This window comes from Choloepus didactylus, chromosome 5, assembly GCF_015220235.1.
Source record: "Choloepus didactylus isolate mChoDid1 chromosome 5, mChoDid1.pri, whole genome shotgun sequence".
Classification (NCBI taxonomy): Eukaryota; Metazoa; Chordata; class Mammalia; order Pilosa; family Megalonychidae; genus Choloepus; species Choloepus didactylus.
In genome coordinates this window covers 69,451,924-69,469,504 of record NC_051311.1, presented here as the reverse complement: position 1 = coordinate 69,469,504, position 17,581 = coordinate 69,451,924, and the positions used below count along the sequence as shown (strand labels likewise).

The 17,581-nt window shown below is 37.0% G+C and overlaps 1 protein-coding gene across 2 annotated transcripts in view; it reads right to left on the bottom strand.

The window, feature by feature from the left end:
* The window catches only part of IQUB (IQ motif and ubiquitin domain containing), a 94,086-nt gene that overhangs the window by 19,505 nt on the left and 57,000 nt on the right, over positions 1-17,581 (bottom strand). For both annotated transcript variants that reach the window (XM_037836265.1, XM_037836264.1), the window contains 3 exons: positions 12,872-13,047; positions 4,748-4,918; positions 933-1,109 (listed from right to left, as the gene is read on the bottom strand). In XM_037836265.1, the coding sequence (XP_037692193.1) occupies positions 933-1,109; positions 4,748-4,918; positions 12,872-13,047 (524 nt within the window). The remainder of the gene's footprint in view (positions 1-932; positions 1,110-4,747; positions 4,919-12,871; positions 13,048-17,581) is intronic.

Here is a 17,581-nt window from a genome sequence, read left to right as displayed (position 1 = left end):
AAAAATTGACTGTGGTAATGAATGCACAACTATATAATGGTACTGTGAACAGTTGACTGTATAGCATGGATGACTGTATGGTTTGTGAATATATCTTAATAAAATTGAATTTTAAAAATTCAGTTAAAAAAGAAAGTACGTGAAATTTAAACAATTTTTATTTTTCTAAAAATTTTGATCAAAATTGAGATTTTGTTCATGTCAAAAAAGCTAAATGAAATAACTTTAAAAATAATCATTGGAATAAAACACTCTTTAGATTTGCTTAGTAGGCTCCCAGAGACTTTACTGAAGAGTTTTAAATAATTTTGCATGGCAATGAGACACTATCTTGATTTTAAGGAACTAAATCCCCACAGAAGCCTAAGCATGTTGGAATTGTAGAAAGTAGCTTAATTCAAATACATATTACATTTGGATTTCTCTCAGTATATCTCCATGGTTTTATTCAGTAATAATTAGCTATGTGATAAGTATTATAAGAGGACCAAACATGGTACAGTGTAGAATCTCAGAGAATAAAGAGTTCAACTCTCCCTGAGGCCTCATGATGTAGGGGACATATGAATTGAGTCTTAAACGCTGAATAGGAACTGGCTGGGTGAAAAGGAGGAATAGCTTTCCAGATGCAAGGAAGAGTACATACAAAAGTATGAAGGTATGAAAAAGTATGATGACTCAACGTAATGCAATACTCAATTGGAAATTTGGTTCAGAGATTAGGGAAGAATTAAAGGTAGGAAATACAAACACAGAAGTTAAGTGAGAAAGTTGAGTTTATCAACATAAAAATATTCATTCTAAAGCAATTTCATCCATATGAATTTCTTCCATGTGGATTCCCCAGTAAAGCTTCATAGCAAAATTTGAATATACTTCAATTTACTGCACGACAGCTCAAGATTTTGAGAAAGGAATATAAAGAACAGTACCTTAAGGTGTCTTGCAACTTCAGGATTAAACAAAGGTGTTTTGATATAATGAAAAAAGAGTGTTGAAATTCTTTTTCTGAGTCCTTCAAGGTTGTGATGTTTGACTCCTCTCATCATAAGGTCAACTTCTCTGTCAATCAATTCTAGAATTTCCTGAGTCAATTTACATTCATGTTCCTATACAAAGAACAGAAGTATTCAGGATAGAATTTATTAAGTAAGTTTTCAAAATTACCACCCCAGACAAACCAAAAACTAGACTCCAAAAGAAGTGAAATTCTGTTGGTAGGTGTATAAGTTGATACAACTACTTTGGAAAAAATTTCATAGTTTCTTATAGAGTTGAAGATGAACATAATCTATGACCCAGCAATTCTACTCCCATGTGACTAAGAGAAATGTGCAAATAGAAGCATTGTTCAAAGCGGCCAAAAATTAAAAGCAATCAAATATTCATAAATAAATTGATCAGATAAATAAATTATGGTTTATTCATATAATAAAATATTATATAATATATAGAAATGAATGAACTATAACTATATAGATAATGAGCTTGGGTCTTACAAAATTACATTGAGCAAAAGAATCAGGGCACAAAATAATACATATAGTATAATTTCATTTAAATAAAATTCAACAATAGGCAAAACTAAACCATATTAGTTAGGGATGTATACAAAGGTTTTAAGACTTATGAAAAATCAAAGAAACGACTACATAGAACTTGGTCTAGTAATTTCTTCTTGAGGATGAGTGGCAGGAATGAGATTGGGAAGGGACAAAGGGGGCACCAGAAATATTGGCAATGCCCTGTTTTGGGATCTGAGTGATGATTACACAGTTGTTGACCCCATAATATTTGTTAAACTGTAAAAATAGGTTTTCTGCATTTTTCTTCATGTTTATTATAGCTCATAATATTTTTTTAATTAAGTAACAGAAATGAGTGTGATTGAATGAGAAAGTCCCAGGTAAGAGTAAAATGATTAAGGTAGAGTGTATAATAAGTACTAAAATAGAACTAAGTTCCTCCAACTCCCAGGTGAGGACTAGTAGAAACAAACCTTGAATGAAAGAATCAGAAGGTAAAGCCAGTAATTGTAAAGTAATACACACTTGATAAAGCTTAACACAAGTGTCTACATCAGGGGTCCTCAACCCCCGAGGCACGTTATAAGGACCTGGGAGATATATTAAAACATTTTGAGATCGTCTTCACACTTGAGGATCTAATTTAAGTGCTCTGAAATGGTGTTCAGGTATCATATAATATTCATAATCTCTTTCATTCTCACTCTCTCAAACTCTACAGGTAATTCTAATGTGTTATCAAATTTAAGAATCCCTGGTTTGTATTAATAACTGTTATAAAAATAATAGCTATTAATTATTAAGGGCTACCTATTTGTAAGGCCAAATGGTGACCAAAACAGACTGACTTTGCAATCTTCCAATCCGTGGCTTACATATAAATTTTAAAATAGTGAATACAGATAATCATTCAGAAACAACCTGTATCTCGATGAAATAAAGTGAAAGGAGCATCTTGAAAGTGTCTTACTAATTTAGATGACTTAAAAGCATAATCCAGAAGCCAAATATTTTAGCTGAATTGCCCATTTAATTTATTAATATTGACAATAATATATGCCCAATATTGCCTTCAACTTGAGCTGTAAAACCCAAGCTCAATACCAATGGTCTTAATGATCCTTAGGCTTTCCCCTTTATTTAGGAATATAGAAAACGTATCCTCCATAGTGAATGCTGTAGTGTGCTGCCAAGATTACTTTCACTTTCCAACTAAAGGGCTCATTCTCCCAGCAACTAACAGGGTTGGCAGCTGTCAATTCTCAGCTGAGCCCCTCTTTGAGATTGTCCTCAGACAAAGAGAGCTGCCTCAGATAAGGTCATACTTTCTTCCCAGGGATCGCCTGCATCAAGTTACTAATCAATCTGGGAGCATAAAGGCCCCATCCCGCTGTGAGAATGAGGGTATATAGGGACCACAAAACAAATGGAGTCCTGGTCCAGATGAGCTCACAATGTGTCCACTAGGTTCACAGATTCCCCAGTGGTCATTTCCCTGGTCCCTGAATGTATAATTGGAATTGGAAACTTTGCAGTTGGCACAGTGCTCCCCCATAGCCTCTGGGGTAAGAGCTAGTGTGATGGGGAAGGTCAAGTGGGAGTCCCAAGCTAGGCACTATAGAGATGGAAGTACAAATGGCCCCTGTTACTATTTAAGGAACATTTGCTTCCTGTCCCTGCAACCTTGGGCTCTTAAAATTTAAATATCCTGGTTTTGGGAGAGACAATGATTCTACTAGAGAACACAGCAAGAGTTCTATTAGGCTTTATGCTATTGCCTGGTGCGCACATACCAAGAGACATGGGGGCAAGGAAAGGTGTCACCATCTTGGCAGAGGTAATTGACCCTGATCTTCAAAAGGCAGTAGGGCTGTTTTTGTCCAATAGGGACAAGAAAAACTATGCTTGGCACCCAGTTAATGCGTACTTCTTTGCATACCCTTGCCCAATTTTGACAGCAAATGTAAGTGCAGCAGCCTCAGCCTGAGAAGAGCATGGTGACCTGTGGTCCTGACCCCTTAAGGTGTGGGTCATCCCAACAAGTAGGCCACCTAGATAAGCCAAGGTGCTGGTTGAAGGCAAAGGAAATCTAAAATGGGTAGTAGAGGAAATCGACAATGAGTATTTGCTTTGGCCTCAAAACCAGTGACAAAAAGGGGCTGCAGTTTTTCTCAGTAACCTTGCTCTTATCATTTTCCTCAAAACAAAAAAGGCATATCCAAATCCTGAAGGAGCTGCTCCCAAAACTTATTACATGAAATAAGTGGACCCAAGCAGCAATATGTGTAGCAGATGCTGTGATGTGCTGCCCAGATTGCCCTCTCCAGACCTGAAAGCAGTCACTCCCCTACTCCTGGAAAACTGTTGGCTGACAACTCTCAAGTAAGTCCCTCTCTGAGAACTGCAATTGGATGATGAGAGAGGCCTCATCCAAAGTCATACCTCCATCCTGGGGGCAGCCCACATCCAATAAATGGTCACCACGAGGGTGAAATGCCTGGCGCTCTTGCCTCAATTTAGTACAACTCTATAGGGCCTTCTAAGTTACCTGTGAGATTGGCTGAAGTCATTGTTGAGACAATACCACAGTTTAATTTCTCTATCTGCCCAATCCTACTTTCTCCACTCCCTCACAGGAGTTATTCCCAAGAGCACTCTCCAATAAACTTCCTGCATCCAAATCCCCATCTCTGAGTGTTTCTCAGGAAACTTGATCTGCAACATCCACTAATTTCATTTTCATTAAAAGTTGGATTAAAAATTCAGAAAATCAATCACTGATGAGGAAAAAATATATAAAAATACTTCCACTGATGCTGCTTTAAAATTACTAAAAATAATTTTTCCATTGTAAAATGGCAAAATATGTAGACTATAAATGCTGTTTTATTGACTGACACTGAGTTAAGTATTAATTTCATGCTATATTTCTGCATATATTTGCATCCACTACAAAGATAAGGATATATTTATATTTGCAGTATTTATTATTCAACATCCACATTGATTATGTATCATAAAATAGTTTGGGAATTTTAAAATATCAGTGCATTTATCATACCCCTTCCAAATTATACAAAAACAATATAGCTGTTTTTGACAAAATAAAAATTGAAAATATAAACATTTATTAATAACTAATAATTACTTATATTAATATCCAGTTACTAATTTTTTATCAATAGTGTACAATGTCTCCAAATTAGAGAAATTTAACATACCTTCACAGTGTGTTTAAGTGTTAAGAGTACATCCAGCCTCTCATCTTGAGAGATATTTTTCAGCATAATGCACTGATAGATGTTTTGCAGCTCTCTGGCTCTGATGGTAAACTGTGTATCCATCTCAGTTATTTTGCCATCAAATGTACTCCATGTCTTTGGAGCTGAACACTTAAAAATAATATTATGTTCATCATTATCAATTAATTAAAGGATAAAAAAATCCGTTTTGTTTCTTCTAGTAAAAGTTTACCTAAAAATCATGTTAATGAGTAAAAATATGTACCCTTATGAATCAAAGTATCACTAAAAGTTAAGAAAATTAACTGAAGAAATGTAGATCATGCAAAAGTAAAACACTTGAGAAAAACACATGAGACAGAGATGTTAAACTTGTAAGAGTACAAACATCAATTCAAGAGCTTCTACTAATTCAGCTGGTATGTTGAATGGCTTGATGGGCATATGGAATAACTCATTACTCCCATGGAATGAAGCATGCTAATTAGAATGTTTTTAAAATTATCTGTATGGTTAAATTATAAACAAAGTGTGTATAAATGCGCCTTGATCATGCCTTGCTAACTGAAGACAACTTTCATGGAGCAATTGAGACAATCCTCAATATGTTAGACCTAAAAATATAGCAAAAATGGACTCTTTGGGTTGTGATTTGGCTTCCTATAAAAATAAATCTATAACAAGTTTACAGTTCTTCATAAAGCATGTGTGCATAGTGAAACAGCTATATTTAATTATCTTAGTAATGCCGTGGTCCCTGCCTCCCTGATGAAGGTTAAGATTCTCACCTTCTCTTTTCAAATCAGGTGTAGTGGCTCCCAACCTAACTCACTTTCTACACCGAGGGTCACTTGCCCTGAAACTCATCTGGGGATTCCCAGACTAAGAACTCGGAGACCAGAGACCAAAGTGGTATGAGTGCTCTGCAGACTTGGTGGACACCAGCACAGTCCTTAATGATGGCAAATCTGTATTTGAACAGCCTCTGTTCCATCCTACCGAGACTTTAAGAGAAGATGCATTAACCTAGAAATTTCACAGTGAAACTGTCTGTTTGCTCTTCTATTATTGGGTATAAAGCTACTCCATTTCTTTTTCTGATTATAATCTACCAGAAATAAGGCTATGTAAACACAATTATTAATTGTTCAGATGTTAGATGTTTTTACAGACCAACTGGTAACTGCTTTGGCACTATAGCTCAATTTATGTCAAAGTTGCAGCCATTTAAATGTTATACTTAATAGACTTTAAAGTTTAAATAGAAACTCTGTGTACTGGAACAATCACCAGGAATGTAGAATAGCCTAATAGAAGCATAATATAAGACCGTATTTAGAGAGACAGTAGTATGAGAAACTTTAAATGTATAGCATCAATTTACCTTTAACTTTTTACATTTCATATTAGCTAAATCACAGTGAGAACCACAAAGTTATCTCTTAAACACAGCTATATTCGATATACTTTTAAAAGTAATGGCATTATTTTCCAGTCAAAGCCAAAATGAATGCCATTCAGAGCTAGGAACCTTCACCAGAAACTAGATTCTCAGTTCTAGTTTTTCATTTGTTTATTTGTTTGTTTGTTTGAGAGAAGTTGTAGGTTTACAGAAAAATCATGAATAAAATACAGATTTCCCATGTACCACCCTAATATTAACACTTTGCATTAATGTGGTACATTTGTTACAATTCATAAAAGAACATTTTTATAATTGTACTGTTAAATATATCCCATCATCTACAATAGGGTTCGCTGTTAGTGTTGTACAGTCTTATGTTGTTTTTTTTAAATTTTATTCTAGTAACATATATAATCTAAAATTTCCCCTTTTAACCACATTCAAATATATAATTTTGAGTTGTTAATTACATTTGCAATGCTATGCTACCATTACCACCATCCATTACCAAAACTTTTCCATCAGTTCCAGTAAGTGTGAAGCTGCAGCCCTATAATTAATTTATAATATTAGAGCATAAACCAATATTAAATAATTCATTGTTAATTAGTAGGTTGACAGATTAAGTAAAATTGTTTAAGGATCATACAAGGGAAATTGCTCAGTGATAAAATATTTTATCATTTAATTATCATCCCTTAGAAATAAAAAAGATACTATTTGATACAGCCTTGTTTTAGATTGGCCTCAGAGTGTTGCTGAAGTTTAATGCTTATTTCAAAGCTCTATTAGAAAGTTTTAAGGAATAAGAAATCTTAGGCAACTTTCACTTGCAATATTTGAAAGTCTAACTAATATCTCCATCTTTGCATGCAATTTTCCTCAGGGTGACTCCATTAATATAATTTCCTTTCTTCTAGAAATATGGACAAAACCTTTTGCTCTACAGGCTGATACTTATTCCATTTGTAATAATCCAAGTATAATAACTTCTCTATGAAATGCCTAGTTCATCTACTTGATTGTATTTTTCTCAGCTGATGAACTGATTTAACTCTACTTTCCCCCCAAGTTTTTAGCCCCTTTCTAACATGGCCTAATACAGCAATATCTTGAATTTTTCCAAATATATTCCACATCAAATTCCTTCCCATCCTTCAATTTCAAACTCAAACCCTACCTCTTCCACAAAATTCCTCTAACTAGTATGGTTTGAGGATGGTATCATTCATATATGATATTCTATTGCATATGGTATTATTCATATTTGATATTCTATTGAAATTGTAAACAGAAACACAAGAGTGTAGTATTTTTATTTTAGTCACTCAGTGCAATGAAATTTGGATCCAAATTGTTCTATAATTGTTTTATGTTTAATTTTATTTCTCCCAAAATATTATTAGCAAAAAATTCTCATGTATTTCTTCTGTATATCTCAAAGTGTCTATAGTACTCATTCATTCATTCAACAACTACTAATTGAGTTTTTACTATGTAGTCTACAGTGTACTAGGCACTGGGTAGATAAAATACTGCCCTGATTTCAAGAGGTTTGAAATCTAATGGAATGTAAAGATAAAGATATAAGTAAATAAAATAAAGGATTATGCTGGATGATTGCAAGTAATTAGGTAATTATGGGTTGCTATGAAGCACTTAGGAGGGCCATTTAACTAGGCTTAGAGTGGTGAAAAGAAAATAATATCCAAGATGAAACCTAAGGAATAACTAGGAGTTAGACTAAAGAGAACTGAGTGATGCAATCAAAGGATCATAGATTTGAAGTTCTGGTCCCTAGATGCTGGCACTGAGAAGATATAAAAATCTGTTCAGCAAAGCTGTTTTTACACTTGGATGCATTGCTGCCTACACTGATAAGTTAGTCTTCAAGTCCAGGCTTCTTTGATTTCAGGACTTAAAGTGTTTTTTTCACTCTAATGCAGGAAAATCTCAATTTTGCTTATTTCTTTCCTATTTCCTTTTTTTCTTGAGTGTCCCAGCTGCAATAAGAGATGTACAACAATCATGTTCTTAAATTGCTTCAGAAAATAGGGGTGTAATAAATTCCATTTAGCTGCCAACAAATGAGACAACAGAGACTCTGGAGTAAACAGAACAGCAGGAAGACACATTTCAGGGAAGGTAAGGTGGAGAGAACAAAAACCTTGAGAGCAGCAGGGTTCTGTAAAAGAGAAGAAAAGACTGCGCAGTGAGAGTAGCTCTTTTCTTCCTCCTAAATTAATTCTCAAGTTCCTAAGGGCACAAATTAAGAACAGCCTTAACCTACCCCCACCCCCAAAGCTGCTAGGTAGTGATCCACTTTTCTCTTACATAGCAAAGGAGTTTTGCTCATCCACAGAGGGCATCCCTATTTAATGCGATGCTCAGAAAGAAGCAAGGGTTGGTTGCTTTCTATCCCATTAGCTTCTGGCCACCTGAGTATGGAGAAAAAAACATTTAAATGACACAGCTAACATGTATTGCAGATTTTTAAGCTTATGATTGTGATAAGTGGTGTAAGAATCAAAGAGAATCAAAGAAATAAATAGCCTTGACTCTAGGGAATTCCTCTTACAAGATGCAAGTGGTCCCTCTACACAGTGTGGGTATAGAGAACCAAAGACATATTAGAAATTGGCTGATGATTTTTCATTCAAAGTTCTTTACCTGAATATTTTCAACTCTGTCAACTTATGAGTTTTAACATTTGATAGCCTATGGAAGTCAATGCTTGATGTGTTAAAATTACGAATTATGTAACTAATGCTTCAAGAAAACTTTTAGATTAAGCTGTTAATTAAGAATTAGAGCTTAGCACAGAATTTATAATAAATGATTATTTCAATGCCTTGATTGAACTAATCATTCATTACTCCAAGAAAGTCTATGTTCAGAATAAAATGATTATAAAATAAAGTATTGGCTCAATAAATCACATAATATTTGGACTAAACAAGTTAAAATTAAAACAAAACATCAAATTTTTTCTCCAAAGTTATTTCCAAATTGTAGGAATGTAAATATTTCCATTTACATATCTATATGCTATGGTGTTGAATGTGGATCTTAATCTCTGTATTATGGCTCCAATTGTTAGTTTTAACATCTAAAAAAAATCTGGTTTTGTCCTGTTTCAGGGATGAATTATAAGATCCTTTTTCATTTACAATTAAAAAAACAAACTTTAGGGTAATAAGTTACTTTAATCAAGTTTTATGAAATCAACACATTTTACTGATTCCTCCTAATTATTAGAGACAATGCGAGGCATAAAGACATTGCATAAATAATTACAACAAAAACAAAACTATAAAATCTATCCTAATTGTATTCTACAATGTTTAGTATAGTATGGCATCATATACAAAAAGGTAATTAAAATGATTTTTGTATTAGAGTTACTATGAGTTTTATAATTTACTGTAACTTGTTAGAAGCAGGCCAAAAGACGTTAGTTAGTATTTTAAAGAATGGATTAATTAGACCATATAAATGGACTGTGGCTTGACTTCATGTGTGATTGTACCATTCTATGGCTGTTTTTCCTGCTCTAGTACAAGACTTTGGTCAAAACTGAGGTAAAATCTCTTGTACCAGCAAAAATGTCCACTTCCTCTGAATCTCAGCATAGGGATATGAGATTAACTGGTGTGACCCTGGACTTAGAACTCCAATTCCAAAACCTGAGACCACAAGAAGCCTCCCCCTTGATTTCTACAAGTTCTTGTGGAGGACTTTCCCATCCTTCCCTCAGCCTCCTGGTCTTGTAGCTTCACACGCTACTCTGGATCAGCCTGGACATGAAGGCCAGCCCATTTCTGTGGCTCTCTCTTCCTCTCAAAAAATAAAAAGAAAAAGAAAGAAAGAAATCCTTTTTCACTTAATATTTCATTTATTTAGTAATATAACTGAAGAAGTTATACACCATGCCCCTCAATGCCTTCCCCACTGTCTCCTCACTCTACTTTCTCTCTTTCTCCTTTTATTGGTTCAGAGCAATTCTTCCCACACTCAGGATCCTATAGGGTCTCATACTCTACCCCAACATCCTGCCAAAGTATTTCAAAAAAGTAAAACCAAAACCAAATCTTTCTTCCTCACAGGAACTCTTGAGAACAAAATTCCCCCCATCTCTTCTTTCTTTGGTGAAATTTAGATGAAGACTTTCTTAGAGTACTATTCTTCATGAGAAAGGGTAATGGTCATCCAATGGCTTCCTGATTCACTTTTATGTGTTGTGCCTTGATCCATTTTTTGACTCTCTATGATTTCAAAAAATGTTTAGAGATATTGCTAGGCATTGCAGGTGAGGAAGGGAGGAACCCAAAGCAGCAATGGTAACAAAAGTGGGAAATCTGTGAATGGCACAGCTTCAAACAAGGAAAGATGGATGCCACCCATCTTCACTGTCCATTGGCACCTCAGAGGCCTAGAGCTCTTTCAAACTCTCTTGTTGTCCTGGGTCCAAGCTTCCTTTTCTGGGGAGGTTAACCATCAGACACACAAGGAACACAGTTCCCAGTGATGTAGCTGTAGCTCAAGATAAATCAAATAGCTAAAGGAATAAATTCAGTTCAGATATGACTCTGCAGAAGTATGAATATCATAGCTTCCATAAAAATAGACTCATCTTTCCTAGAATGAAAGATATTCAAGAATTTATAATGGCAATGTCAACATGACACAATTTCTTGGTGACACCTGGAATAGAGAATGGCACAACTATTATTTCTGTGCCTTATCTTATCTTCCCTTCTTTCCTTCACAATCATTTATTAACACTCTGTGATAAGCACCAGGCTAGGAACTAAGGATATAGAGATAAAAGATAGCTCTTGCCTTAAGAAGCTCAGAATCTAACCCTTCCTAGAAGAGGAACCTGAACTTGTTTTGAACAGTGGGTAGCTGGCTATTGAGGAAATAAGGAAAAGTTGTTCTAGAGTCAGCACTAGGTGCAAAAGCATTGAGAGCATGTGTTCTTTCTGGTAATAAGTAATTCAGCATGGCTGGAGCAAGGTGGCTGTAGGGTGCGAGGAGAAATGAAAGTGAGACAACAATGAGGCAGGTGAGATGTGCAAAGAATAGATTGTGAAAAGCCTTGTTTCCTGAGGATAGTATGCAGGGGCAGGGTCAGAGTTGCATTCTGTGAGGTCACTCTAATAGTGATACAACTGAAGGAGGAGAGAACTGAGAAGTGAGACCGGGAGGCAAGAGGCCAATTTGGAGACATAAAGTCATCCAGATGAGAAGGAAATGTAGAGTCAATTAAATCAGTGTCAAGTTCACACAAGACAAGACAAGGCCTGTCCCATGATGTCCTCCTAAGGGAGTTAGCGGAAGCAAGGAGGAGCTACCCTATAGCAGCTCCTCAGGGGCCTCCCATGGTCTCATGTTCCAGGAGGATCACAAGACATTCTGCCAAGACTCAAATTAGTTGCAATTTAATAAGCCTTTGCCTCCATGGCCTATTTGGATATATACAAGATCATCTTCAAGGACCATGGCAGAGTCATTTCCTTACAGGCAGTGGTAATGGGTTCAAAATGGAAGAAAAATTAAGGAGATATTAATGTAATAGAACAAACAGGCTAGTTACTGGATAGGGACATCAAGAATAATATGCAGGCTTCTGTCTGGTGCTACTGAGTAAATGATGAAACATGCAGAGATGGGTTATGTGAATGCCACAGAACAGGATGTGTTTGGGGGTTTGGGAGATGGGGGCAGGGGTAAGGACAGGGGAGATGATGCAACTTGAGATGTCCTCTTGGGGTATCCAAAGAGCAATGTCTGTAGGCAACTGGAATATGATTTGTAAGCTCCTAACAAAGTTCTGGACTGGAAATGCAGCAAGTTCTAGGATGCAGGTGGTAGTTACAGCAACAGGACAAATTGAGATCAAATAGGAGAGTGTAAGTAAGAGAGGAGGGCATTTATAATATCAAAAAATATGTTTTTTTAAAGAATGAATTATCTCAAATAATAAGAATCACAGAACTATAATCATTACAGACTAATATCTTGGAGAACTGCCTCACTTTTCTTTTGGCTGGGATTGGCTTTTAATTGTTTGGAAAGATCTGGTTTATAAAAGGATATTGGTCACCATGGAAACAGACTATTCGACATCAAACAGGCAGTTTTACCACAAAAGGGTAATAATTTTGGTTTTTCCCTTAATTGTATGTTTTCATGGTTTTCAACAACACTATAACCATTTTAGTCAGAAAATTCCAGTCGGTTAATGAACTGATGAGCAAAGGCAAAAACACAGCTCTATAGCTACTTCCCCCAGATTGTTTACTATCAGGAAACCCTTGACCCCAACATTTTCTGACTTCATTAATCTGCATTTTCTTGGGTTATGCTTATCACCCAATTTCTGTAGCCAACCTAAATCTAAATGAACAGAGTCACAAGGAGTATGTCTCCATCTATTCTTTCATGGCCAAATCCCTTTAGTTAAGAACATGTTGATTTTATTTTATGTGTCAATCTTTACTCTAGACTGCAGTTAAATATAAAGCTATATCAGAAGAAAGGAGATGAAAAGGTAGAATTTAAAGAAATATGTCACTGAAATGCTAAATAAAGTTCATGCAAAGTCTTACAATGCTGGTCTCTTCTTTAGTTCATTATTCTACATTTTTAAGTTCAGGATACATTCATATTTAAATAATAGGTACTTCACTAACCTTATCCAAAAATGCTTGTATTGATGCTTCCTGATTCGTGACATCAGCAATGTATCTATGTCTCCCAATGGAAGCAATTATCTGGGTCTCTTTTTCTAGAAGTTCACACAAAGCAGCTTTCCTTTCAGCTCCAGTGAAAGATTGGTTAATTCGTGTAAGTTCTTCTTGCCACCATACTAGACCAATAACATGAAAGATTCTTGAGTTTTTAGAATTCCACATCTTTACAGAGCATTTTTGTATCATCACATCCTGACAAAGATATTTTTTGTACAGTTTTAAAGAAAATTACACGTGAATAGAATCATTCATATAGTACATATGATTTATGAAAAAAAATAGGATGAAATGGAAGTTGAGAGACTTAAAGCAATAAAAGTAGAGTTAAACAAACAAAAGCCAAAGGAAACCAGCACAGATAGCTCAAATTATGCACTTAATAAGCATGCTTACTTCCCCAGTCAATTGCCACTGAAAGGATCAAGGCCTTGGAAAGAAAAAAATATGGCTTGGGTTTTGTAGCAGCCATGAAAACACATTGGTCAAATCTCCTTTCAAGAGAGAACCCACTGTGAGGAGTGGCTTTAGCCAACAGCCATAGCTGCAGCTCTTCGGTTCTGCTTCAGTGGTGGAGCAGAGGCCATATTCTACTTGGGAAGCTCCCAGTCAATGATTGAGAACCATGGGGAAATACAGACCTGGCCATGTATGACCACCAATGAACTCTTCGGTGATCAGAGTTGTCCTTTGGAGTGGCTAATAATTTCTCAGAGTTGGATCAGTTTGAGGTTCTCCATACCCAATCCTCTTTCTTTCCCTCTCTCAAATTTCACAGGTGTTATACCTAATCTCAGTCTGAAGACTTTCCTTGTCTACTCCTGCTCCCTCTCCCCTTTATGTTTCACTTCTAGCTCCATCTTGGTATCTGCCTCCCAGAGCACCCAAATTGACTGTTTTACGTAGAATTGTTTTCAACTGGTTCCTTCATTTGCCAACACTTAAATACCATTTTCTTTTTCTTTACAAAATCCCAATTATATGCACAAACTCAAGTGTACTATGTATTATGTACTATGTAATAATATTTGTAATATTTTAAAGAGATAGATACTATCAATAAAGAATGGGTTGCATAAATTACATCCTAAGATCAAATCGTAAAATGTCAAAGAACAATATATTAAGCTCATTTTTCTAAAGAGTAACAGCATATTCTCAAATGTGATCTGCACATTAATCTCCATCAAAAAATATGGAATAGTAGACACTATGCTAAAATCAATCAAAATTTCTAGGTTCAGATATCTGCATTTTAACAAGTGTTCCACTTAATTCTTATAGACACTAAATTGGGGGCAAAAACTGTTTTATATCTCATGTTTCAATTTTATTTACTGTGATAAAATGAATTATGTACCCCAAAGAAAGATATGTTATTACTCCTAATGCATGATCCTCTGGGTGTGAATTCAAGTGTAAATAGGACCTTTTGAAGATATTATTTTTAGTTAAGTTTTGGCCTCAACTGAATGAATCAGGTGGGCCTTAATTGGTATTACTGGAGTCATTTATAAGCAAAAAAAATGTTGGTAACAGAAGGCCACACAGGAAGAAGTGGGAAGTCAGCAGAAACTGAAAGAGTGGATACAAAGAAAGAGAGTTTGCCATGTGATGGGAGGTGGAGATGCAAGCCAAGGAACCCCAAGGATTGTGGCAAGCCAGTGCCAGAATGCTACAGACATTGGAGAGAAAACAGGTTTGCTGATGCCTTGATTTTGGACTTCTAGCCTCCCAAACCATTAGACAATAAATGCTTTTTTTTTGTTTAAGCCAACTCACTGTGGGGTATTTGTCACAGCAGCCTGGAAAACCAAGGCATTTATATTGACAGAAACCTATGGTTGGAAGGAATCTTAGAAATTACATTACTCAATCCCCATTTAAAGCAGTATCCTCCTCTCCGCAGCATGGGTAGGTTTAATTTGCCTACCCTGGTCTTAGTTCTAGCCTGGGAGATAGAACACAGTCAAGTCTATTGATTAGCCACATGGTACCCCTTTCAATATCTGAAGGTACCTGTCACTTCTCACTTATTTTTTTTCTTCTCCAGATATAAACATGTCCACTTCTTAAATTGCACATCATTTGACATAATTTCTTGTCCCATCCATGTCAATCTCCTCTGCTTTATCATGGTATCTCAACATATGGCATACCAAATTTCTGTCAAGATGGAAGCTAGTACATGGTTTATATGGAAAAAAACTTCTGGGGAAGATGGTGGAGTAGGAAGCTCTAGGACTCAGTCCTTCAACCAAAACAGCTATTAAACAAGCAGGAACTGTCTGTATTTTGGAACCTCCGAGGCCAGAAGAACACTGTACAACATACAGGGAATAGCAGGAGGAAGGGACTGAACAATTATGGTAAAGAACTATAAATTGCTGTCTCTGTATGGTGGCTACTGTATCCCATCCCCCACTGTCACAGAAGGCCACCCTGGGGTCCAGTCCATAGCTAGCTGCTGGTGATGAAAAAGGACATGAAAATACTCTTCCCCAAGTATGGGGAACAGCCAATCACTGATTACAGTTTTTGATTAGTGAATTCAGTTTGCTGGGTCCCAGCTCTGAGAGGGGCAGCTGTTGTTTCAACCCTGCTCTGACAAGGGTGGAGGCAGGGGAGAGTTAAAGACACAGTGCTTCCTCAGGACTGTGGGGGACAGTTGGCTGAAGGGCTACATTTGCTGGGCAAGCCAGGAAAGCCCAGCTTTGGGAAGCTGTCAGAAAAGCTTTTGAAGCCCTTCCTGATTGGAGACAGTCTACACCCCCTTTGTTGGTCTCTGACCCTATTTTGGCTGGGAAAGGGTGACTTGGGAAAGTCCTCTCCAGGGTGACCCTCTCTTAGAATTTGCCCTCCAGACAAAAACAGCATGAGACAACAAAAGGAGTGTAAAAATCTATAGAGATGGACTGTCTGGGACAAAAGCCTACCAGCATCAAATACTCAGGAGAAGTAGGGAAACAGGATAATCAAATCCCTAAATAACTAATAAGCAAAAGCCCAGGACAAGACAGAGGCCCAGAAAGACAGGGAAAACCCTGTGCATTGCATTTGCCCTGGGCAGACCTTTAGGATAGGAGGGCTGAAGCTCAAGAAAATTTCTGTCTTATCACCAGCTGGTTACAAAACCAAGAAACAGACAACCCAGCAAGTAAATCCCAGAGTTAATATTTGTAAATATTAAAATATACAGTGTGCAACAAAAGAGTACAAGACAAAGATACATGAAAAGATGGCCCACCCAAAGGAAGAGGATAAGTATACAGAAAACTCCAATGAAGAAGAGGAGAATGTGGACATACTGAACAAAGTCTTTAAAAAAATGTTCTTAAAAATGCTCAAGGAGATGAAGGAAAATACAGAGAAAGAACTAAAGGTTATTGGGGAAACAAAGAATGGGCAATATGAGAAACTTAGTAAAGAGACAGAAATTTTAAAAAGGAGCCATATAGAAATACTGGGGTTAAAGACCACATTAACTGAAATAAAAAATGCCCAGGAGCATTTCAAGAACATATTGGAGCTGGCAAAAAATAGAATCAGTGAACATGAAGACAAGACACTCGAAATAAGTCAGGCTGAGGCGCAGAGAGAAAAAAAAAATATTAAAAGTGAAAACAGAGTGATGTCATCAACATGGCAACATAACCAGCTACTGAAAACCTCTCCCCAGAGATTCAGCAAAAAAGTGACAATTCTCACTTGTTCAGAACTCTGGAGGAAGGTAAAGACTGGAGAAAGATCCCACAAATGCTGAATTGAAGAAAGAGAAAAATATCAGGTTGGAAACTTCATCTCAGAATAGCCAGTCTTCTTTCCTCCCCCTCACTGGGTCCCACTCAGCTTGGGAAGTGCCCAGAGCAGCAGCCAGGATCCCTCCCACCTCCCATGGGGACAAAGACTATAGAATCTCTCACAGCAGTGAGACAGAGCCCCACCTATATCCAGACTTAGAGTCCCAAGCCCACAGGGACCCACTGCAGGACTCAAGCCACTGGGGAAGGCAGAATGCAAAAGGGCAGCAAGGAGGAATTTCCAACATAGAGGAATAGGGAGGAAACCACAAAATCTTCCCTAAAAGCAGTAATTAGCCAAGCAGAAACTGTCTCACTCAACTGTTTGGGAACCCAGGGACATTTGAAGGCCCAGGTCAGTGAGGAACAAAAAGTCTGAGAAAACATGGGTGGAGACTGTAATGCCTGATGCTCATCCCCTACCTATGAGGGAAAAAGCAGTGGGAGGCCTGATCCTTGCCTAGGGGATTGCTGCAGACTGGGGCAGCCAGGAGAATCCTCTGCCCCCAAATACAGAGGGGGACACAGCCCCACAATGAGCCAGATTTTGGCCAGCAAAGTAAGGGTACATGAACCCTGCAGTTTCAGTCCCACCCTGTCAGACACTGAAGGACTCCAGGAGGTAAAAAGCTTCTGAGGAAGGTTGAGTCTGCTGGGCAGGCCAGAAAGTGCAAGGGAAAATTACAGAGTTTTTCAGAGCCACTCAAGACCATATCCCAGGCCCATAGGAGCTAATCTACACCTCCTGCATGGGTACCCATCCCTGTTTTAGCTGGGAAATACTGACAACCCAACTGGCACAGCAGTGCCCTAATACACACCCAGGCTACAACTAAATCCTAGACCAGAGAAA